The sequence below is a fragment of the Giraffa tippelskirchi genome, chromosome 5, assembly GCF_054371585.1.
Source record: "Giraffa tippelskirchi isolate mGirTip1 chromosome 5, T2T-mGirTip1v1.2.pri, whole genome shotgun sequence".
Taxonomy (NCBI): Eukaryota; Metazoa; Chordata; class Mammalia; order Artiodactyla; family Giraffidae; genus Giraffa; species Giraffa tippelskirchi.
This window is the reverse complement of record NC_137279.1, coordinates 150,545,295-150,569,278: the sequence shown is the minus strand read 5'-3', so window position 1 is coordinate 150,569,278 and position 23,984 is coordinate 150,545,295. Positions and strand designations below refer to the sequence as shown.

Sequence of the window (23,984 nt, the reverse complement as noted above, 5' to 3'; positions counted from 1 at the left end):
CTTGAAATCTTTGCTTTAAAATAATTTGTATTTTAAACACCTTTAAAAATGTACATACTTCTAGTGGACTCGCATATTCTAAATACTTATGCACATATACAGAAAGAAAAGATCACACTCTTTGTATTAATAAAGACCTTCATATTAGGAAGATCAGTTCAGTTCAGTCGCTCAGTTGTGTCCGACTCTTTGCGACCCCATGGACTGCAAGCACGCCAGGCCTCCCTGTCCATCACCAACTCCCAGAGTTTACGCAAACTCATGTCCATTGAGTTGGTGATGCTATCCAGCCATCTCATCCTCTGTTGTCTCCTTCTCCTCCTGCCTTCAATCTTTCCCAGCATTAGGGTCTTTTCAAATGAGTCAGTTCTTTGCATCAGGTGGCCAAACAATTGGAGTTTCAGCTTCAGCATCAGTCCTTCCAATGAATATTCAGGACTGATTTCCTTTAGGACGGACTGGTTGGAGATACTTTGTGTTTAAGAACAGAACAGGGCCCATGAGAATTCAGAAAAAAAAAAAAATACATTTGAGCAGTGTACTTATGATAAAATTTTCTAGAAAGTAGACTAAAGAGTGCCTAGAACTATGGAGATATAGACCAAATCTCACATGTACCATTTAGATGGACAGCTGAAATGCCTATGTGGCCAGTCCTCACACCCTTCTCTAAAGGTCCCCCAGTGTCGACCGTTGCAACTGCACTGGCATCATCTCCTAAGCACCAAGAAGTGGAAGTCATATAAACTTCCTCTAGTTATTCTGAGGGGAAAATCTCCTCAGAGATTACATTGGCCAGAGAAATAACAGATATGCTTTTTATGCAACAAAACTTCCGAGTTTTTGTTTGCTATTTGAGATGAAAAATCAAGGATTTTCAAATTCAGGTTAGGATTAGCCTAGAGGTGGGACAGCAATGGTATAATAAAGGTGGGTGGGTTCAAAGTATGAGTTCAACCATGGTCTGGAAAATTAGCTGCTATTGTGGCTGAAGTGGCTGATGGGTTTTATCTCTGAACAATGTAGTGTCTCTGTGCAGCAACTCAGACAATAGGAGTTACTAAAACTATGCAATGGACTGTGAGGCATGCTTGAATTTCAAAGTAAGATTGTGCTTATTAAATTAATCAGAGGTATTTTGACCTTCAGATATTACTTTGGGCATATTACTAAAGATCAAGGTTAAAAGGTATTGAAAAAAGCCCAGTAACTACATATGTCAATGGTCCATATGTGAGGTCATATATATATATATATTTTTTTTTACTTTATTAAATTGAACTATTTAGCCAACATCTCACCTTAATCCAGAAAGAACTGCAATGGCGTGTGACGTTTTGGGTATTTTCCATAAAAATTATGTATATTTAAGGTGTACAATATGATTTGATGTACAAATACATAGAGAAATAATTACTACAGTCAGTCTAATTAACGTCTCATCACTTTGGTCACCATAGTTGCCATTTTGTGTGTGGGGAAAGCACCTGAAAGATACTCTTTTTAGCAAATTTCCAATGTTCAGTACAATACTGTTAACTAGTCATCAATGCATATTAGATCTCTAGACTTTTCATCACATGCCTTCCATGCAGACACCATCATTCCACTCAATTTTTCTTGATTTCCAAATGCATGTGGTAGCTGAGAGCAAAAAATGTACTAATACTGGCAAGATTGGCTATTTGTGAACTATATGCTGAACTGTATGATAAACTAGAGAAAACTATGTAAAAGTTATGTCTATAACTCTTTAAGGTACATTATGTAGCAGGGAGTCACTTAACCTCAGGAAATTGAGAAATCAAATTGTTTTAAAAAAATGAAGAAATCAAATTTAAATTCTCAGTACATCATGAGATGTTAACTGTTTCACACTCTTATCTGAAGAATGAACAGATGATGTAGAACTATTAATTAGTATCAGGTGGCCTCTCAGCCTGAAGGAGCTCAGGTTGTCCAAGGTATGTCCAGTCAGTATAAAAAGATGCAGAAAAAGCTAATCATTGTTTAGTTTAAGGCAGACTATTTAGTCTTCCTCTAGGCATCTGCTGACTGATTTTAGAGACGACAACAGAAATTAAAAGAAGCAGTCTCTTGTATGTCAATTCAAAGGTATAACTGCTTGTGAAGATCCTAGCATATTTTATTTGCCTATTTCAGAAAGAGATCTGCTGAACTGTCCTTACTGCTTCATGTAGCTTTAAAGATTAGTCTTGCATCAGTCTATTCTAATGCTTCCTACCTGCAAAACCCAAGCATGGATGTCTCAAATCCTGAAACTCACTGAAATATTGATGTAAAAAGTTATCTTAGCATAAGCAAGAACACTGTACTCAAATTTATTATCAAGATCACCTCCAAACTCTGCAAATAGTAGAAAATAAGGTGTTTAACTGGATTCCAGAACCCTGTAGGCACTCCTGGAAAAGCAGAAATTTAATGGGCTTCTGGCATTTCAAGAACTCGTTGTTGAGACTGTCAAAGGTTTCAGTAAGAAATTCTAACAACTAGAACAGCAAGTCATTAGTGAGAAAGAAAAAAGCATCTCTAGTGAAATCTGTGTCCAGGGGACTTTGGCACTGTACAGAGCATATGTTATTCAGACCATTTGAAGTTAGATGTACCCCCACACACACACCCCCTGCCCAAAGACTGCTGTACAATAGTGGCTTGTCTCCTACTTCCTGGGTAACGTTGTTTTTAGCTTTTGCGTATGTTGGGAGGGTGAGTCAGGTGAAGGGTTTCACTACTATTTAAGAACTAGCTCTCCATGAAAGGTGAAATCAATTCCTCTATAGTGTGACCTTCCCTCCTCTCCTTAGGGCAGTTATACTTAAAACACAGGCCAAAAGCTGAAGTCACAACATGAGGTATTTAATCATGGGATTTCAGAAAGTAGCCCAACTAGAGAATAGGACAGCTGTCTCCTTAGAGCCTCTGAAAGTGTAATATGTAGGTCTGTTTTCTCAGGATAGGTTGAAACTCCAAGTCCTTGTTATAGATTGTCCTGATATCCTACTCTGGTTTGATCAGTTTATCAACTCCATCCAGAATGACAAAAGGGGGCACACAGGAGGACTTGTATCAGATAAAATAATTGTTTCCTAAATAAAACAAACTTAAATTCTACTTACAAAAGCTGTCTTGTGGAGGGGAAGGGGAACCACCGATTTGAAAGCTGTTTTTGCTGTTGTTAATTTTTTAGTATTTGAAAAGATGTTTCAAGCAATAACATATTAGGTGTGCAATACTCCTGCCAGGCAGTGTGTGGGGCTTTGGAAAGGTGAAACTTGCTATAGCAAGCTGGTTTCATTTATTAAGCTAAGCATGGATGCGCCTTTTGAAAGCTCCCTTTGATCATAAAGTTAACATTTGGGCTGTTCATCATCAGGTCCATCAACATCACCAGAGGTTTTACAAGGCCCCCCTTGTCCAAACTACAACACATTTACTGCTTTCTTCCTATATCCCCAGATAAGTCTCCAGGACCAGATACCAACAAGTCCTTTTGTCTGCTTTCATTTGTTTGGCCACACAATGAATATTGTTTCTTTACATTTCAAGTGCTCAATTTGCCATGTAAAAACCAACTCTCTATCAGTTTTTCTCCATATTTAATTCCCAGCTTGTTTCATTTTCTGCATTGGTTCCCATGGTAACAAGTCTGTTGGCAGAGAAAGTGTGACTCTGATTCTAGCTTTCTGCACAAATTCAAAATCTTTCTAGTGAGCCTCAGGCAACTGTCATATAAACAGGAAGCAAGAGAGCACAGTTCCCTAAGCTAATGCCTCTAATCCCTTACCCTGCCATATGCATTTCCCACCCTTTTCCCCAAACCAGGCCTGCTGACCCCAGAGAGGAAGGTCAGCACTCAAGAAAACTGTGTAGAGTCCCTTCACCTGTCAATACAAGGATTCAAAGGGCCCTTATATTCAACTACAGATGCAAGGGTTGAAATCTTTTGGTTCAGGTGGCTTCCTCTTTTAAATGTCAGTGACTTAACTGACATGAATGCATAATTAATGACAATGTCATCTGGGGACAAAGTCGAGAAGCAACTTGCACTCATTTTTCTATAAAATTTTCTGTGTGCTTCTGAGATGTTTACAGCCCAGGGATTATGTAGGTCTTGAAATAGCCTTAAATCAGTATCTCATGGTAAGTGGGGACATTTAAACCGAGTTTCCCCCAATATGTAGTTAAGTGGTATGTGAGAGGGGGCCAGCAAGTCATCCCAGAAAACTGAGTTCCTGAAGAGAAAGAGATAATAAAGTAGATAAATGAAGAGGACATTGTCCCTGGTGGCTGAATATGAACTGGGGAGCTTCAGTTGGCACAATTCAGGGTTCAAGAATGGAAAGCTAAAGAAATGAAATAAAATGAAAGCTAAGGACATGGAGTGTAGAGAAAGGAGTTTTTAAGAGTGAATCATTTGCAGAAAGGGAGCCTGCAGGTAAGAATGGCTTCTTGCAGACTTTGGCCCAACTCTATCCACAAAATATTTTTCCAAATAGTTTCTTTTAAAAATAGATTATATTTCTTTTGAATTTTAGAATTCCTTTGTGGCTTGGCATTGTTATATGCCTAGCAACCCCAAATCTCCTATGTCCTCAATGTTTAGAAAAAAGCAGGAACTGTTCATCACAGTCCTCATATCTGAATGTGCTTTTAACTTAATGAATTCAGGGGAATGAATATAGACATTAGAAATTAAAATATGGGTATCTAAGCTATAGTTAAGAAAATTGTAAATGGTTGCTTTTTTGTTGGGTCCTATAAAATATGTGATGCTTATGCACACTGAAATTTTAAAGTTAGCAGATTATATTGTACAAAGGTATTTTTTGCCCTTTAAAAGTTATTTTCCTACATTAAGAAGTTTTCTTATATTAGAAACTTTTTATTGAAACTCAGGTTTTATGTCTCTGTATAGACAGACATAGGTGTTTTTCTTTGCACATTCGTTTTGCACAGGTAAAGTAATGAGTTAAATAATACCCAGGTATGCAGGTCAACTGACCATTATGTTAGCTAGATTAGGAAGAGTATTTGATGAATGGAGGAAAAAAAAATCACCTTATATTTCTTTGTGTCTTTCTGTCCCTCTTCCCCTTTCCTTATTTAGTCAGGAAATCTTATGTAATTTTTGATTAGTCCACAGGAAAACCAAGATGAAACTCTCAGGCAGATAGAATATAAAGCAGTTCCCATATTAGCCATGGTAATTTATTTTCAGAATGTACTGCTGTAATAAGTTTTATTTTCAATACTTGCAGTCTTTCCACACAGAGGACTCTTATCGGTCTTGAACGTGGAAAGGGATCTGTTCAGGGCAGAAAGAAATGTTTTATGTTAAGTCTTCCTTTAGAAAATTTGGTTTTAGCTTTGATGACACCTAGTGTCAATGGAATGCAATAAATGTTTAATACTGCTTTATGATGTTTAGGCATTTCTCGTTAACATCCTCAACTACGTTTTCCTCCTCAAAAACGCAAGCCTTAGTACTGATGTAAAAAATAAGCGATACATAAACCAGATATTTTTAATCTCAAGAGCCAATCAAGTTTCTCTCTGTATTCAGGGTATAGAAGGGACTAAAGGAAGCTTAAGGAGAATGACACTGTCTTCGTATGAAATAGGAATTTTTTCCTAGTTGAAAATGAGAGGTAAAAAGCTACTGAATTCTGTTTATAAATTTTAAAGAACACCAAAAATAACCTTGCAAAAGTAAGATTTGCAGGTACTGTAGTTTTATTTTTCCCACTTTATAACCACCTAAGGGCACGCCCCCACCCAGCTGTATAAAAATAAAGTATAATATGAACTATAGTCTCTTTCTATTCAGAGAAGAAATCTTAAATTAACAACAGCAATTCTAAACAAAGACGATGACAAAATTTTAATTGGCTTGTTAAGAATTAAAAGGATACTAGATACTATGTTTTTTTAGGATTTTTAAGTATCCATGAAAACTCTTTCATTCCTAAAATATTTTATAGTTGATTTCTTTTGACCTCAGTTATTTTGGGGCATAATCCTTTTATTATTGTATAATGAAGCTCTAATTCCACCTATTTATTTAATATTTTTCCATATGCTAAACCCATGCACACATACACATTTTCCACTTTTCATTTGAGGTCATATAATTCAGTTAGTGAAATATTTCACTCTTCTGTAAGTTTAAAAACTAAATCCTAAGCAGAGATGCAACATTGGGCTACAGTTTTAATAAAATGAAGACGGTCTCTAGACTCATACTCTTTTATGACATCTGAATTCTCTACCATATGTGCAGCACAACACTGACATCTTAAGGCCAAGAAACTAAAGCTCCTTTAGCCAGAGAAAGAACTTGAATTGGGATCTGTGTTCAAAGAAATTCCATTATATTATTAAGTACTTTTCAAGTTTACAATTTGCAACTGGTAGATCTTAGAAGTGCTTCTTTATTTATGACTTCTTTTGCAGTCTTTGTGAACATTTTAATGTGTACTAAATGCTAACATTTTACATAGACATACTGTATATTAATGCATGCATTTCACTGCATAGTTTATTGACACTCCCCTTGTAAAGCTTTTATGGAAGAAACTATAAGCCACGGCAGTATAGCAAAAGAGGCTTAATCTTTATAAATTGGGGCCTTTTCTGTCTCTTTGCTAGCTTAGGTGGCTGTATACAAATTTGGGTGGGAGGGGCTGGAAACACCTCTTATCATTTAAGGTTTTCTACATGGTGAACTCTAGCCAATTCAAAACAAATTGCTTACTTTAATAAAAAATTTTACCATTTTATAAAAAGTTAAATCATGACATGTTTAATTGAAATGGCTGTGTTGTAATTAATATTTTGAGATAATTGTGATTTTGAGCTTAAATTATATATAAAAATTGTCATTTTTGTATGTGTTAAAAAAACTACTATATCACAATTAACAGTACTTTTTAGTTGAACTACATATTGATGTAAATAAAAACTGAATGAAGACATATTTACTACTTTATAAACATAGATTGTGAATGTAGTTAATGGTTTTTTTGCTGTATGAGACCATGACAACCTTGAAAGCTGCTTCATTTTATGTGCAAAGAACTCCTATGGATCTATATTTTAAATTTACTGAATCAATGAAATTACTTTGTCAGTTAATTTGCAAATGCAAGCTGTATTCTCCAGTTTTATTTTATGTATTGACACTGAACAGTAAAGGTGTACAATGTGATTAGAATGCATTTTGAAGATGCTTTCTGTACAGATACAAAATACAGGGACTATAATAATGCTGTGCAGTGTATAGCAAAGCCATTTTTCGGCTTTGATGTACTCAACTTTTTCAGTATTTAAAAAAGTGTTTTGAATAACATAAAAGTCTCTTTACTGTATAAATAATAAAATGTCACCTTATTGTAAAGTGTCTTTTGTTTAATATGGAAGCTGATTTCTTAGGCAGCAACAGAGTTGTTGTATGAAAAGGGAATGTTTCTTTTAAACCAAAAACATAAACATTGTAATCATTATTTGAAAAATGTAACTTTTTAATGAACATGTAGTATTTATCTTTATTAGCAATGATTTTTTTCATAATATGAGTATGTCTCAATCACCCAAAAGCTATCTATCCATCCATTACCTACTTACCTACCTGTCCACCTATCTATTTATATAAACTAGTTAATACCGTCTATCAGTTGGTTACTTAATAGAATCACATAGTACATTTTATAATGACTGACTAGCCTACTTCTGATATTTTTGGTGTAAATACAAATGTTTATATTTAATTTTTATTAAATCCAGTTCACCTATAACAAATTACTTTTTAGAAAATTACCGCATGACTACAAATTTAGTCTTATTAACATTACTAGCAAATTTAAAAATTAAGACCTTGGAAATTAAAAAAAATGCAAAAGGAAGGATTCAAACACATCAACAGAGTAATTCTATATACAAATACCTGCTTAGTATTTAAATAAAATACATTTCAAGATTTCTATGCAGTATATGCTCTTATTTTCTGTTGCTGTTATCTATAAAATTAATAAAATTTCAGTATTTTTTTTTAACGAACAAAAGGTATCGTTTAAATGCTCACACTCTGAGGGAAAAATATGCAGATCTAATTTCTTTTAATGTGTTGAATCTAGAAATACTAGGTTGTTGTATGGAAACTTAGTACTAAAGCATCTTAAAAAAAAAAAGTCCAATCAAGTTTTAAATTCAAAATTGTGACAGCAATTAAAACAACACTTTTACTATTTTCTCCACCAATAACTATATCTTGTGTACCATTTCTGTGACATTAGAAACCCTGGTAAAATGATTTCATGAAACATGGAAAAAAGAGTAGGAAAAAACATTTCAACTATATTAAAACAAAACAAGACAATAAATATTAATTTGAAACTTATACTGATACCAACCATATTGCAAAAGTCTTATCATGGATAATGAAAAGCCTTATTTTTTTTAAATGACAAAGAACAGTATTAAATAAAATTCAATTCAATTGTATAGTCAATGAAAAGATAGAAATTAAAAAAAAGTTTAAAGAGAAGATAGAAACTGGATGGTCATATCCAAGTCAGTTGGTCATAATATACATAACACAAGTAGAAATGGGAAAAAAAAATCCATCTCTACAAAAATGCTTTATCATTATAAAAATATTTAACTATAATAAATAAAAATTCACTTTTGAAGAAACTGCTATGTGGAAATGAGTGAATTTTTTTTTGCATAAATCTTATGCAAAACATTTAGAACAAATATATGAACACAATACGTGTTTACACCACCATAAATGAAGATAATACCTTAGAAAAATGTTAGTTATCAATTTAAGAAGTCTAAGAATTAACATGACCAAGATTAAGTAATAACTGCAATTTAAGTAGGAATTCGGTCTCTCAAATATTCCAAAATAGCAGCTGTTCCTTTCATTAATATGGCTGCTCGAGGAACACGGAATGGATTTCCATCTAGCAGCAATGTCCTAAACAAAAAAGAGAAATCAGAATTTTAACATTTTCCATCAGGGAGGCATTTCTTCTAATTTCATTTACTATTTCATAAGTAAAATATGTGTATTTTTTTTTAATTGTCCCTTTTCAGTCTAAGCATTTAAACAGTTAGAACTGTAACTATAATAATGACTGAAATAACATTAATTGAATACTCATTACGTGAAAGGTATGGTTCTAAGTAACTTACATTCACTGACTCCCTTAATGATCTTAACAATTCTATGATGTAGGCACCATTAATATTTTGATTTTATAAATAGGAAACACAAGTTCAGAAAGATAAGAAAGACTTGTCCAAGATTACGGTTATTAAATAGAAGAGCTGCGATATGAACCATTATTTTACCTATCATCTCCTCAATCTTATAATGACCATATACTAAATGGTTGAATTATATTTAGACATGTGTTAGAATGAACAAACTGACAAATACTCATATCAAAAACTATAACATAGTCAATATATCCTATCCACACCAGGAACATTAACATGTCTGCCTTCGTACTTCCTCCCTTGACCAGATGCACTTATAAAATTTATTTAAATGTTCTGAAATGAGTGCAGTTTAATATCTAAGGGCTGGTTGATTTACTTACTTAATTTATTGAAATAAACTATAAGAGATTTTTTTCTTAATTTTCAATAACTTAAGTGTTTACATAAACAAATGTCAAAGGATTCACAACATATTATACAGTACATCTAAATTATATCTTCAAATATATTTGTGTGCCATGGGAATTCTTTTAAAGACTGATTTTCTTAATTTATAGAAAAAAAGTTAATTACAGTCAATCTTCATTACTCAGACATTTGCTAATTTGCCTGCTCACTAAAATTTATTAGTCACCTCCAAATCAATACACGTGGCACTTTGAAGATCATTTTGGACATGCACAGAACAGCAAAAAATTTGCGTCACTTGACACTGAGGTCAAAAAACGTGACGCTCTGTCTTGTTTCAGCTCTCATACCATAAACAAGTGTTCTTTCTATAGTCTATTTAGTGTGACTTATTTTGTATTATTGTATTTTTTCTTGGTGATTTTGCTGTTTAATACAGCCTGCAAGCATAACGCTTACTATTTCTAGCTTTTCTAAGTACACGAAGGATGTCATGTATCTTACAGAGAAAATATACACGTTAGATAAGCTTCATTCAGGCATAAAACTGTTTGGCCACAATTCAATATGAATGAATCAACAATATTAAATAGGCATCTTAATACAGAAACACACATAACACAAGATTATGTGTTGATTGGTTGATGAAAATGTGACCAGAAGCTTGAAAGAGCCTAACTCTGTGCCTCCCCTAGGGAGTAATGGTTCAGTATTCGCTAAGTTGGTTTTCACAGAGACTTTATAGAATACACTTATGGAACATAACCAGAATCAACTCACTTGCCTTCTATAACTCAGTAATTGAGGTACCAAAGATATCAGTGCTGTCCTAGTAAAGTAAAATATGTTAAACCATTATATGCAGTTTTCAATAATTAAATTTTTCTGACACATTCTGTTTAACTACTAGGCTTGCTGTTCATGTCTCAAATTCCCTTTATGTTCACTTAACAAGCACTCATTAGGTACTGACCACTTTCTTTGCACTGGGATAACTCTTGTACAGGAGGGCAAAGAAATGGTATAAACGAGTCCTAACAAAGCAGGATGGGAAATCTAAGGAGGGACTAACTCTGCCTGGAGTTTGGAAAAGTTTTCAAAGGTGATAATTAGGTTGATTACTGACAGAAGCAGGGTAAAGGCACTTGAGGCTGAATAGCAAACACAGAGTAAGAAAGACCATGCAGGGCTTGAAACAAGTGGTAGTAGTCTATAATCAGATTTTAAAAATCCCTATCTGCACAGTTAAGGAGTTGATATTTCCCTGATGTTTTCATGCAGTAGTTTCAGGTTATACACATACAGAGGGATGAGAAAAGTATCACTAAAAATAATCAACATGTATGATATATGTGTACTATATTTGCACATACATCATGCTATATAAGCTAAACTAAAAAATACATTTGGTAAAATTCGGAAAACAGAATTTGGATTCAGATTTTTGTTACCTGTTAACAGGACATTACATTTTTTATTTCAACTTGTCTGCAAGAGTACCTCAAAAAACAAACAAACAAAAAGAAACAAAAACACTTTCACAAACTGAATAAACGGAAAAACTTAGCAGAACAGTGCGTTTACCTCAAGTTCACACAGTTACCGAGCTCTGGTGGAATCTGTAGGAGGTCATTATTTTGAAGGTCCAATGTGATCAGATTTTCCATTGTCTTCATTTTCTGAGGGTCCAAAGATCCAACCTGATTATTACTAATCAAAATTGTTTCAAGTGTGGGAATTCGATACAGAACTTCAGGTAGTATTTTGAACCTATTAGAATATGAATAGAACAAACAGGAATCAGAGGCAAAATCATCCCCTAAGATGATGCAGGTTTGATCTCATGACATAAAGCTTTCTTAATGTAAGGGTTTTGGGGTTTTTTTGGTATAAGTTCTGCACTTAAATTTTTCAGAAAATTCTTAAAACTGGATAAGCTTTGGAAACCTTGAAATATATGTTAAGTGGACAGACTTGTAGCAGTTTCCATTTACTATACAAAAAAATCAAACAGAAGTTTGGAGTAAATTCCCCCATGTTTTTCTTTTCTCCTTCAGGAGACAAGGAAATCTTCCTGAAATGTCTCCATGTAGGTATTCTTCCTTAGTTTACTTTTATTTCTTATGAAACAGAATTACTGCCAATATTAAAAGAAAAAGAGATGTATACTTTGCTTTGACTTAGGCTTCAAAAATGACTAATTCAGTCATTGAGTCCAACAACCAAAAATACATTCATTTTGGTTTTTGAAAACATTATAAAACAACTCTAGGTTGCTGGCTTCTTATCCAAAGTAACCCTGAAGATGCCACAAGAGAAATGGGAAAGTTGATGGCTCTCAGAGCAATTCTCAGGAACACAAAATCCTTCAGGATCTCTGGGTGGGGGGGAAAGAAACTAGCTTTGTTTTACCGTGAGGCAAACTGCTGCCTCAACTGGAAAAGAGAAGGATGTGGTGAAGGAGAACTGTATAGGGGTAGCCTTTTCACTTCCCCATACTGCCCTTCCTTTGCTGCCTTGATGTTAAAAAAATGAACTACAATGAAGGGTAAACTCATTAAGGAAGATCTGAAGTTAGAGAGGGACAGAAGAGTCAATAACCAGAAGTACAGATGGACCAAATCATCTTGAGTAGTCCCTCCAACTTCTTCTCCCACAAACCATGAACAAGGTAATTAAAAATGATGCCGCTAACCAGTTAACACAGAAGTTAAGGTTAGGTTTTGCCAGCTCCCCAAAGACATTAATTAACAATGCAATTGATAGCTCAATGCGTGAGTGCATGCTTAGTCACTTCAGTCGAGTCGGACTCGGTGACCCTGTGGACTGTAGCCCTCCAGCCTCCACTGTGCATGGGATTCTCCAAGCAAGAATACTGGAATGGGTTGCCATTTCCTTCTCCAGGGGATCTTCTCAACCCAGGGACTGAACCTGGGTCTCCTGCATTGCAGGCAGATTCTTAATATCTTAGCTACCAGGGAAGGCCCTGATAGCTCAATGGACGACTCAATAGAGAACTGATAGTTCATATCAATAGAGAACTGATAGTTCAATTCACAAATAAAAATTAGAAGAATCTGAGAAGTACTTATATTTTTAAACAATGACAGCAAAGGTATAACCTATACTTGAGAAAACACAAATAACTGAGTAGGCAGAACAAAAATTTAATAGGCAGTATTTTAACATCACTGTGCCTTAGATTTTATCTGTAAATGAGGATGAATAATAGTACTAAAATTATATACTTGTTACAAGGATTAAATGAATGTATACGAAGGCCATGGGACAGTATCTGTAATATAATAAATGTTAGCCACTACTATTTATATTAAATTGTTACCAGAATCAACTTTCATCATAGGAAACAATATGACATACTTGTTAAGAGCCCAATTTCTGGAGTCAAACCACATGGGCTCAAATCCCAGCTCTACACTCCTCGATTTCGAAATGGACATAGTAATAGAACCTACCGTGCAGGGCTTTTGTGAAGATTAAATGAGGTAATACTGTAAAGTACTTAGTCCAGTGTCAGCAGACAATAAATATTAATAAATAAGCTCCCAATAAAAATTAGTTATTCTTAATTATTACACTGGGCTTCCCCTGTGGCTCAGCTGGTAAAGAAGCCGCCTGTAATGCGGGGGACCTGGGTTCGATCCCTGGCTTCGGAAGATCCCCTGGAGAAGGAAAAGGCTACCCACTCCAGTATTATGGCCTGGAGAAGTCCACGGACTATATAATCCATGGGGTCGCAAAGAGTTGGACACAACTGAGCGACTTTCACTAATTATTATAATACCTTAGTGTTTACAAAATACAATCTAAATTTCACTAGCATAAAAAGCTCTGAAAGGGCTGGCTACTGCTTACCCACCCAATTTCATTTGTTACTTCTACTCTCCTGCTACCTCACTTTTTGGTCTGAGCCATATTAAACTTCTTGAAGGGTCCCAAACATATCATTTTCTCACATCCTTGGGCATTAATACATGCTACTTGCTCTACATATGATGCCATGTCCCTGCATGCTCCAAGCCTCAGTTTCAAAGCTACCTCCTCTACCTTCAAGTAATCTCTGGAAATACCTATGTATGCACTGTGCTTCCTCTATAGCAATGAGAACTATTATTTGCATATTTGTCTTCCTACTAGGCTATATATAGGTTTCTTAAAATAGAACAAAAAAAATGTGGACAATCAGTTGTGAAAATTCTAAAAAGGCAACATCACTTTTAACTCTAAGTGGAACTAAGTGACAATAAACCTGGATATTTAAACGAAAAAACATATAGCCTTTTTGTTAGTCTCTTTATTCTCTAGTAATCTCTACTATTCTCCAGTAAGATCTACAAATTTTCTACAGAATAATTCTGAGTAAGATGTTTCTTACCTATTAAAGGAAAGGTTGATTGTTTGTAGCCTTATCAATGATTCCATTTCTTCAGGCAAAGAATTTAAAAAATTATTCCTAAATTAGAAAGAAAAAGATGATTCACAAAATTTGAAAATTTGTCCAACTTTATAATTAAAGTATTGATTGGACAAAAATTCACATAGCTCAGTTTGTCAATTGTTGATTTCATTAAGACTATGTCCTGAGAATTCTAAATCAGTCAGCAGCTTTAGTATTTGATCAATGGGCCTAATCCTAATACCAAAGTCCAACCAACTGGTAATGCAAACAACTCTTTAATAATAGATTTAACAGAGTAAACACTGTAAACGAATCTCTTATCTACTTCAAATTGCAATCAGTAATACTTTCCACAGTCAAGAACCCTTTAGGTCATGCCTATAAATACTATATTATTTGACATCACAAGTATTCTAAGTATTTGATTAATACAAATATTTCATATATAGAATAATCAAAGAATAATTGAAAAATCACATGAAAAAGATGAAACAGAAATGTAAAGAGATTCTGTATACTTAGAAACTTCGAGTTTTCTACTATATAAGTATTAAGGAAGACCATTTCTACTTTAAGTTCAGAATTTTAATTTGCACAATGTGTAACTTTTCAAGATCTTATAATAAAACACAGAAGTAAAGGGAATCTCATTTACCACTGAAATGATCTGGGAAAAAATTTAGAAGGATAACAAGAAGGTAGAAGTATTCTAGAGCCCATACAACTACTACTGTCATTGCTGTTTGTTTGCTAAGTTATGTCCGACTCTTTTTGTGACCCCATGGACTGTAGCTCACCAGGCTTCTCTGTCCATGGGATTTTCCAAGTAAGAATACTAGAGTGGGTTACCATTTCTTTCTCCAGGGGATATTCCCAAGCCAGAGACTGAATGCACATCTCCTGCATCAGTGGAATCCACAGGTGGATTCTCTACCACTGAGCCACCAGAGAGAAGCCCCAAAACTACTAATAATAGAAAACATTTGTGAGAAAATTATCTCCAACTAGATGGTTATCTATCACACCGAGTAATTTTCTCTAACCTATCTTTGCATTCAGAAGTGAAGCCTAATATATTAATATGTCATACTTTCTACAACTCAACATATGCCCTTTTTTTCTTTTCTCTGTATTTTTCTCCATTATTTATTGTCTTTATTAATTCATGCTGAATACCAGCTGTTGGTTAATATCTTCTCCTAGAGTCTTATACATATTGATATCAAACACAAAAGCATATTTTAGTCACTTAATTAGAAATGTCCAGGTATAGTTATAGACAGAGGCACACACATAGATAGACACACACACATACTAGGATGGAATGAAAAGAAATAAAGTCAGCAGCACTGGAGCAGGAATTCATCCTCACTGTTCCATTTAATGCTGAGCTAAAATGTGATTTTAAACTGTTTTGCCAGTGTAATTGCCCATGGAAAATAGAAATAATTCCACATTTAGCAAGAGCATACATGCTAGTATACTTGTTTTAACTGTGTAAGGAAAAAATTTTTGTCTCTGTATGAAGACTAAATCTTCAAACAGATATAATTAGCTTACTGTAATTTAACTATTGTGTGAGTGGAGAAAGAGCAGTTATATTTTAATAAACTAAAACCACACCTAAACAACATACATGAGCAGTTAAGAAGCCCAGGTAATAGAAATATACTTTATAAATCAAGTTTTAAAGCCTATGCAAATAAACGACTATCTGACCCTGAAATACCTATTATCACCCTCAAAACCCTGTGACACTTTTGATCCTGTCACTTCAACTTAGGACATATTTAAATTAAACTTCCTATTACCTCTGTAGAGCCTTAAATAGTTTCCTTTATTTTTGCTGTCAATCACAGTATTTTCTTTATCTTGCCTTGCGTGGTTAATATATTTTGAAACCAAATAGGTTCTTTTTATGATAAAGTCATGCTAGCTATTGTGCCAGCATAGCGTTTGGACAGTTTTATGTTAAAAAAGAAAAAAGCAATATGAAGCAAATACTTTCCATGTGCTATTTTAATTTTGCTTAAGTATGAATCTAATAAAGTGTCAGTATTTCCTAATATTTTAAATAATTGTCTTACCACATAACTTCAAATGACATCTGATTAAAATATTTCCTCAATGCTTACTTTTAGATTTCTCCTAAAGTGTTATTAATAAAGACAATTTTGTTTCTTAGGAAAACATGAGGGAAAGGGCAAAAACCGGGTAAAACACAAATTATTATTAAAAAAGGGAAGCAATAGTATCAGTAAATACCTGATATCTAAAAAAGTCAATTTCTGAAGTGTACATAATTCCAAGGATATAAAGGAAAGCTTATTAAAACTGAGATTGACATCAGAAACCATTTCCTTCAGTTCCACAATCCTGAAACAATAATAATTTTAAATATTAATACTTGAATTCACTGTCAGAACTTTAAAACTACAAGCTGACCATAGAGAAAAAAAGCTTGTTATTTTTGCTAGTTAAAATTTTCTGTAACTTTTACTTTTCTCACAAAAAATCACAGTCAGTTTGGATGTGTAACTGATAAGAACAGATTTTTAAAAACAGCTGCAATATTATCTATCCCAGAATTTCTATTTGACTTTAAATGTATGTTGAAGTTTAAGAAACCATTCAGTTTATATTTAAACTAATTATGGACTCTCTGTACTTCCCCCCCAAAATCTAAGCAATATTTTATTAATTCCTGTCTCAGGAAATACTTAAGTAAATTTTACCAAATCCCTCAAATTTAACAATGTAAGGTATTTTACATATACTTCCTAATTAAGAAACTATGAAAAATAATTATTATTGCAACTAAGATGCAAGTACAACTGAGAATGAGTCACAGCTTAATAGAAATAGCATCATGAACAGTTCTTACCTTTTGGGAATTTCACATAGCTGATTCTTACTGAAGTTAATCGAAGTGATAATGTTACTTTTTACTGCATCAAACACTTCATCAGGAATCAAAGCTGTCTGTTTATCACTAAATGAAAAATGGTTTAAAAAATGCATCATTCTGGGACTTCCCTGGTGGTCCAGTGCCTAAGATTCCATGCTCCCAATGCAGTGGGCCCTGGTCAGGGAACTAGGCCCCGCATGCCCCAACTAAGACTGAAGATCCAGAGAGCCTCAACTAAACCTGGTGTAGCCAAACAAATAATTTTTTTTTTTTAAAGTGCATCATTCTTAGCAATCTGGAAAGACATGATTATTGCTGTTCATTTTAAAGGCCTTTAAAGATTTCATAAGGAGATTTTTCAAGGTAGTTTATTATGAAGTTCTATAAAGAATACCACAAAAACATACCAACTCACAAAATGTTAGGAATTCAGACAACCCATTGTGTCATAACACCTTGTGTCACACCTTTGGTGTGACATAAACTCACAGTCATAAACTCAATATGAATAAAAACAGATACCTTTAAAGTCTAAGATGTCCAAGAGTCATGCAGTAAAGGAACAGCAATTGGGATTCCTGTACCGCAGAGTACAGCTTAATCTCTAATTTTAAGACTATCTCGCCGCCTTTCTTAAAAATCTCTTAATAGAGTTTAGCTGTCAACTTTCTCTGGATACAGAGTTAACTGCACACAACAATCAATTTTTAAAAGTTCAACACTGTACTAAGCTAGTTTTCTCATAACCTGAAACAGTTTCTCCCTTACTTAGCATGTGACAAAGTCCACAGGGTTATGGCCTTGGACTAAACTATTTCTGGTTCTTCCATTAATACACTTTGTTAATTTACCTTCTTTAAACCTCAGTTCTATGAAGTTAGAATCTAAAGGCATTTTCTTTTCATTAAATTTCATTACATTTCTTTTCCATTAAAATTTTCAGTTATATTTTCAATAAAATATAATTTTAGTAAGAAAGTATAGTAGAACTCTGACATTTGCAAATTTAACAATTTGATGTTATAATGAGGCATTATGCTTATGTTCTTCTTTTACAATTTTTAATTCCTAACTTCATCCACTAAAAAGAATCTTCAGAGGAATGCCAAAAATGAATGACTGTATGAACAAGAAAACAATATTACATATAATGTGTGATACTGGAGAACTGTATAAGAAAAGTACTATAATACAAGATAAAAAGCCTAAATTTTGCCATTATTATGCTTCCACTTTTGCTTTTGGGTTCCATTATCTGCTGTGTGGATGGAGCACTTTTACCTTTTCAATCAGAATTGCTCAAGTCACAGAGAACTGATTTATTCAAATTAGAGTTTGAAGAGTTATGCTATTTTAAAAACTTCAGTTGAAGGCATTTATGCCTTAAGACTGGGAAATAATTTGTACTTTAAATAGAATACTTCTGTCCAATTCAAGTTTCCAAGGAAAACAAATTACAATAAACTTAGAATCAAAACAATCTAAGATGTATAGTCTCAAGTGCTACCTTTATTACGCTTTTGTGATATCTGTGCCTTTAAAGAATGGGAATGATTAACCCAACCAAAATTAAAAAAAAGTATCAATACTACTTTATAGATTGCTTAAAACAGTTAAAAAGAAGAGTACGTGTAAAGTAGCACAGTGTTCAGCATAGAAGAGAAACTCAATAAATCATATCCATGCAGAGTAGAAGGAGTGGAAGCCAGAGATAAAAGGAATTCTAAGCTAAGAAATTCCAAGACAGGAATCAAGTCTGTCTGAACATTTGGTATATTACAAAACCTAACATAGAATTTGATACCTATGGGTTCCAAAAATATCTACTAAATAAATGGGTATATTCTGTGTAAAATAAAACATGCTAAATTACTACACTAGTATGCTATGAAAAGGACACAACTACAACTATGGATGAGTACTATCTTGTATTACAGTGTCAAAGAAGGAAGGCTTAGAGTAGTGATTTGCATGTGAATGAAACACAGCAAATATGAAATGGAGACTGTATCCTGACTGCTGAGGAGGTAGTACCCACTGATACTACACATTAAGGAAAAGAGGCCAGGAATTGATGATGGTTCTGTGGATAACTGAATAAACCTTGTCACTATCTGACTTGAGAATGTATTCTTTTCATTACAATACCAAAGCATGAGCTAATCACTGAAAGACTTCTGACTGTACTGGCTGTTTTTATCATTGTTGCCTTAGTACTGACAAATCCTTGACAACCACTTCTGATTTCTGCATACGTATATTCTTTCTCCAGTCAAACACATGCCCATAATATATAAACATCATTAGGCTGCTGCCTCAGTTTACATACCAACATTGTAACTATTTCAGGTTTAATATATGTGCCACCAGAGCACATTATTATAACATATTATATGACTTGAATTCAGATATATATACAGAGTACAACCTCTCAAGCTTTGCCTGCTTGAGGTATTCATTAAATAAATGATATTTACACTTCTTAGTTACCAATATATGACCTCCCTCCAATATAAAATTCTCTCTGGATGCTGGTTACTAAGTCAGAAAATTTTATTACCAAACAATACTGCGTCTCATTTTTTACAATTATAAAATGTTATTATAAAAAATTTACCATTAATAACCATATATCGACCTCCTTAAGCATAATAAACACAAATCATCTAAGGAATGGGCTTAACTTCATTGTACTTTTAATATGCTTTTATCTCATCACTTTTTTTGCAATTGCTATTATTCTAAGTACTAATGCACTCTGATGAATTCTTCACCAACTGTCCTTTTTTCTGAAGAATTATTTCTGAAAGTTACCTATGTGTTTTACAACATTTAAGAAAATGAATTACATACCTATAGTCTAACATTTTTAATGTGATGATGGTATGCACATTGACTCTAGATTCACTTGGCAGTGTCATGGCAGTCTCAGTAGCAGAATCATTTTGGCTTGGTCCATCATCTGGCAAAAGAAAAGTTATATAAAACTAATATTTATACATAAAGTCATTTAAAAATTCCTGAAAATACTTAAAAATGGTACACATGATTTTTAGATATTATTGGTGAAAATGTCTTTTCATATGCTTTATTTCCAATAACTCATATCTAGGTATAGAGTTTGATCTTTATTTAATAGAAAAAAGATAAAAGGTTCAAAATCTTTTAATAAATCTTACCATAAGAAAATTTAAGAGTAGGAAAGGATAAAGAATAACTACAATGTCTCAGAAGAAACAATAACAAGCAAAAATAATACAGTATTCCTTCCAATGAAGGAATTTGTTAACAAAGGAAAAGTACTATTTTCCAAAAATGTCTACCAAACAGGCATCTGCCTATCTTTTCAGTTTAGGACACAATGAAGCTGATTATCCCCAATCATTTAAAATCTGGCAATTTGCATAGCCTAGTAAGCTTTTGGTACATTACTTATACTTATTAAGATTTTTTCTTAGCAAATGTAAGACTGTATTTTCAATAGATATTTCCTAACACGCATACCTACTCACATTTACATACAATCAACTCCTTCACCAACCTCTAGAGACTGTTTAATGTTTAACACTGTCATCATACAGCATAAAAAGCAAAACAAACAAAAATCATCCACAATTAAAAGAAACGGCTTTGTGATTTTTTTTGCAAAAGAGACTTCAGCCATTTAGACATAAATAAAATAAGACAATTTTTAGCAATGTGAAAATGATGGAATAGTCCTAATAGTCACATTAAGAACAGAGGCTTGCCAAAAAAACATTAAAAAAAAATTAGTAGTATCCCTGATCTTTCCTCAATCCAGCAGGCATTTAATGAAACTTGTTGAATGATACTAAGTATATTTCTCTTGCCTTAAGCTCATCAGATATTCACTAGTCAATAATTATTAAACTATTTTTTCCACACAAATACATCCATATAAATATTTTATTTACAGAAGTAACATAATAAACGACTGACTATCGAATAGAGATAAACGACACAGAGGGAAACACTGATTTCAAGTGAAATGCTTTGCTATTTAGAAGTTCCCTAGTGGTTTGGTTATGCCACTTCAAAGAATATGTAATATATACTGTCAAATTACATCTGCAGAGACAATATTAAACCAGCAACAAAACCCAGCGTTATTTTTAAATATACATTTATACTAGCATGATTATATATTAAAATAGAATATTCTCAATACTTTCCAAAGAGCTACTTTTAATAATAAGCATCAAAGAGAATGTAAAAAGGAAGGCAATTGTCTCTTGGGGGGCAGGGAACTATTGTGAGAAACAGATTTACTCTGCACTATATTTTCTTGTACATTTACATTTATTGCCTTTTGATTAAAAAAACCAAGATGGTAATATTCCATAAATGGATCTAGATTCAATGCAATCTCTATCAGAATGATAACTTACTCCTTTGTAGAAATTAACAAGCTGGTTCTAAAATGTTTATGAGATTGCAAAAAAACCCAGAATAGTCAAAACAAACTATTTTGAAAGAAGAATAAAGCAGGAGGACTTATACACCTTCCAATTTCAAAATTTATTACAAAGCAGTGGTAACCAATATACTGTAGTACTGGCACAGGATTGGAATACAGATCAATGGAATAAACTTGTGAGTCTAGAATGAACCCTACATTCATGGTTAACTGATATTCAACAAGAAATGCCAAGACCATTCAGTGAGAAAAGCTGACTTTTCAACAAATGGTACACAGAAACTGCATAATCACATGCAAAAGAATGAAAGTGGACCCTTATCTCATAGCATTTATAAAAATTAACTCACAGTGGATCAAAGACATGAGTGTAAGAGCAAAAGTATAAACCTCTTAGAAGGAAAAAAAGTAGAAAATCTTCATAAAACAGGATTTTGCAAAGAAATTTTAGATATGAAACAAAAAGCATTAGCAAAAAAAGAAAATGACCATTAAAATTTTTTTTAAAAATTGTGTTTTGAAGGACACTATTGAGAAAAATGAAAAGACAATAAACACACAGATGCCTAGAAAACATTTCCAAATTATGTATCTGACAAGAGACTTATACCTAGAATATAAAGAACTATTACATCAACAATTAAAAAATTAAAAACTGGGCAAAAGAACTTGAGATATTTCACCAAAGGTGTACAAATGGCTAATAAGCAAATGATGCTCAACATCATTATTCAAACCTGTTAATATACTTCCCAGTCAACAGAATCCTTATTTTATAGTCAAGGTTTGCTCTTTTACAAAGGTAAAGCATTAGGTGCTGACAGAATCTTTATTGTAATTTCTAACTGGTACCCTATAACACAACTCAGAGATTAAGGACAGAACAGTATTACTGTGAATTTAAGAGTGTTTGAATAATTTCAGCATATTTGTGGTCTCATGGATTCAGATTAGAGCCACATCTATCAGGGGCCATTTCCTCTAAATATTTATACTAATTACATGTAAATTTATATACGATTAACACTTCACCACTTTTCATGTTATCTTTCAAAATATGGGAGAAAATAGAAGAGTACCTTTAATCTTGCTTCGTAGGTATTTTAAGACTTCTTGGGTTCCTTTCTGAAAAGAGGGGGATAAAAACATATTCACCTGACATACACTGCAGTTTTATATTAACAGATCATGTGTATGTTTCAATATCAAATTTAAAAACAAGAGCTGAATTCTAAACATGCTTACATTTATAATTTCTCTTCGAATGGTTCTCAAAGGATTTCCTTCAAGTGCCAGCAATTTCAAATGAAGTCTTCCCAATGAACAGGGCAGACTATAAAAGATTAAATGCATTTCAAGGAAAACATCAGGGATAAGTATAATTCAACAAAGTAGTTGATTATAAAACAAACAACATATGACAAGTTATACATCATAAAATAGTGTCAAAGAAAATCCAAGTAATTTAGGCCTAAAATATTTCCTTTTGAGATAGATGCCAAACATGTTTAAAAAAAAAAATAAGACTTGTTTCAATACTGTCATATTGTGATTACTAGAAAAAGAATGTGAGCTATAAAACATTTCCTAAATTGTAGACAGTGCCACTCTTATGGCAGAAAGTGAAGAAGAACTAAAGAGCCTCTTGATGAAAGTGAAAGAGGAGAGCAAAATAGTTGGCTTAAAACTCAACATTCAGAAAACTAAGATCATGGCATCTGGTTCCATCACTTCATGGCAAATAGATGGAGAAACAATGGAAACAGTGACAGACTTCATTTTTCGGGGCTATAAAATCACTGCACAATTGCACTCATCTCACATGCTAGTAAAGTAATGCTCAAAATTCTGCAAGCCAGGCTTCAGCAATACGTGAACCGTGAACTTCCAGATGTTCAAGCTGGTTTTAGAAAAGGCAGAGGAACCAGAGATCAAATTGCCAATATCCGCTGGATCATTGAAAAAGCAAGAGAGTTCCAGAAAAACATCTATTTCTGCTTTATTGACTATGCCAAAGCCTTTGACTGTGTGGATCACAATAAACTGTGGAAAATTCTGAAAGAGATGGGAATACCAGACCACCTGACCTGTCTCTTGAGAAACCTGTATGCAGGTCGGGAAGCAACAGTCAGAACTGGACATGGAACAACAGACTGGTTCCAAGTAAGAAAAGGAGTACGTCAAGGCTGTATACTGTCACCCTGCTTATTTAACTTATATGCAGAGTACATCATGAGAAATGCAGGGCTGGAAGAAACACAAGCTGGAATCAAGAACAACAGACTGGTTCCAAATAGGAAAAGGAGTACGTCAAGGCTGTATATTGTCACCCTGCTTATTTAACTTATATGCAGAGTACATCATGAGAAACGCAGGGCTGGAAGAAACACAAGCTAGAATCAAGATTGCCGGGAGAAATATCAATAACCTCAGATATGTGGATGACACCACCCTTATGGCAGAGAGTGAAGAAGAACTAAAGAGCCTCTTGATGAAGGTGAAGGAGGAGAGTGAAAAAGTTGGCTTAAAGCTTAACGTTCAGAAAACTAAGATCATGGCAT

General features: G+C 33.6%; 1 protein-coding gene across 4 annotated transcripts in view; it reads right to left on the bottom strand.

Annotated features, from left to right (window-relative positions):
* Positions 1–5,210: 5,210 nt before the first annotated feature.
* The window catches only part of LRRC40 (leucine rich repeat containing 40), a 39,297-nt gene continuing 20,523 nt past the window's right edge, over positions 5,211–23,984 (bottom strand). Inside the window, exons 8-16 of one of the 4 annotated variants that reach the window (XR_014053760.1) lie at positions 22,669–22,756; positions 22,503–22,548; positions 19,839–19,947; positions 16,962–17,069; positions 16,343–16,453; positions 14,054–14,131; positions 11,242–11,427; positions 8,823–9,001; positions 5,211–5,326 (exon numbers count right to left, since the gene is read on the bottom strand). Coding sequence is in view for 2 of the 4 variants with exons in the window: in XM_081490666.1 (XP_081346792.1) it covers positions 8,896–9,001; positions 11,242–11,427; positions 14,054–14,131; positions 16,343–16,453; positions 16,962–17,069; positions 19,839–19,947; positions 22,503–22,548; positions 22,669–22,756 (832 nt within the window). In the remaining 2 variants the exon portion in view is untranslated. Of the gene's footprint in view, positions 5,327–7,523; positions 9,002–11,241; positions 11,428–14,053; positions 14,132–16,342; positions 16,454–16,961; positions 17,070–19,838; positions 19,948–22,502; positions 22,549–22,668; positions 22,757–23,984 lie in introns of those variants that run through there. The other 3 variants (XR_014053761.1, XM_081490666.1, XM_081490667.1) reach the window with 3 other exon arrangements.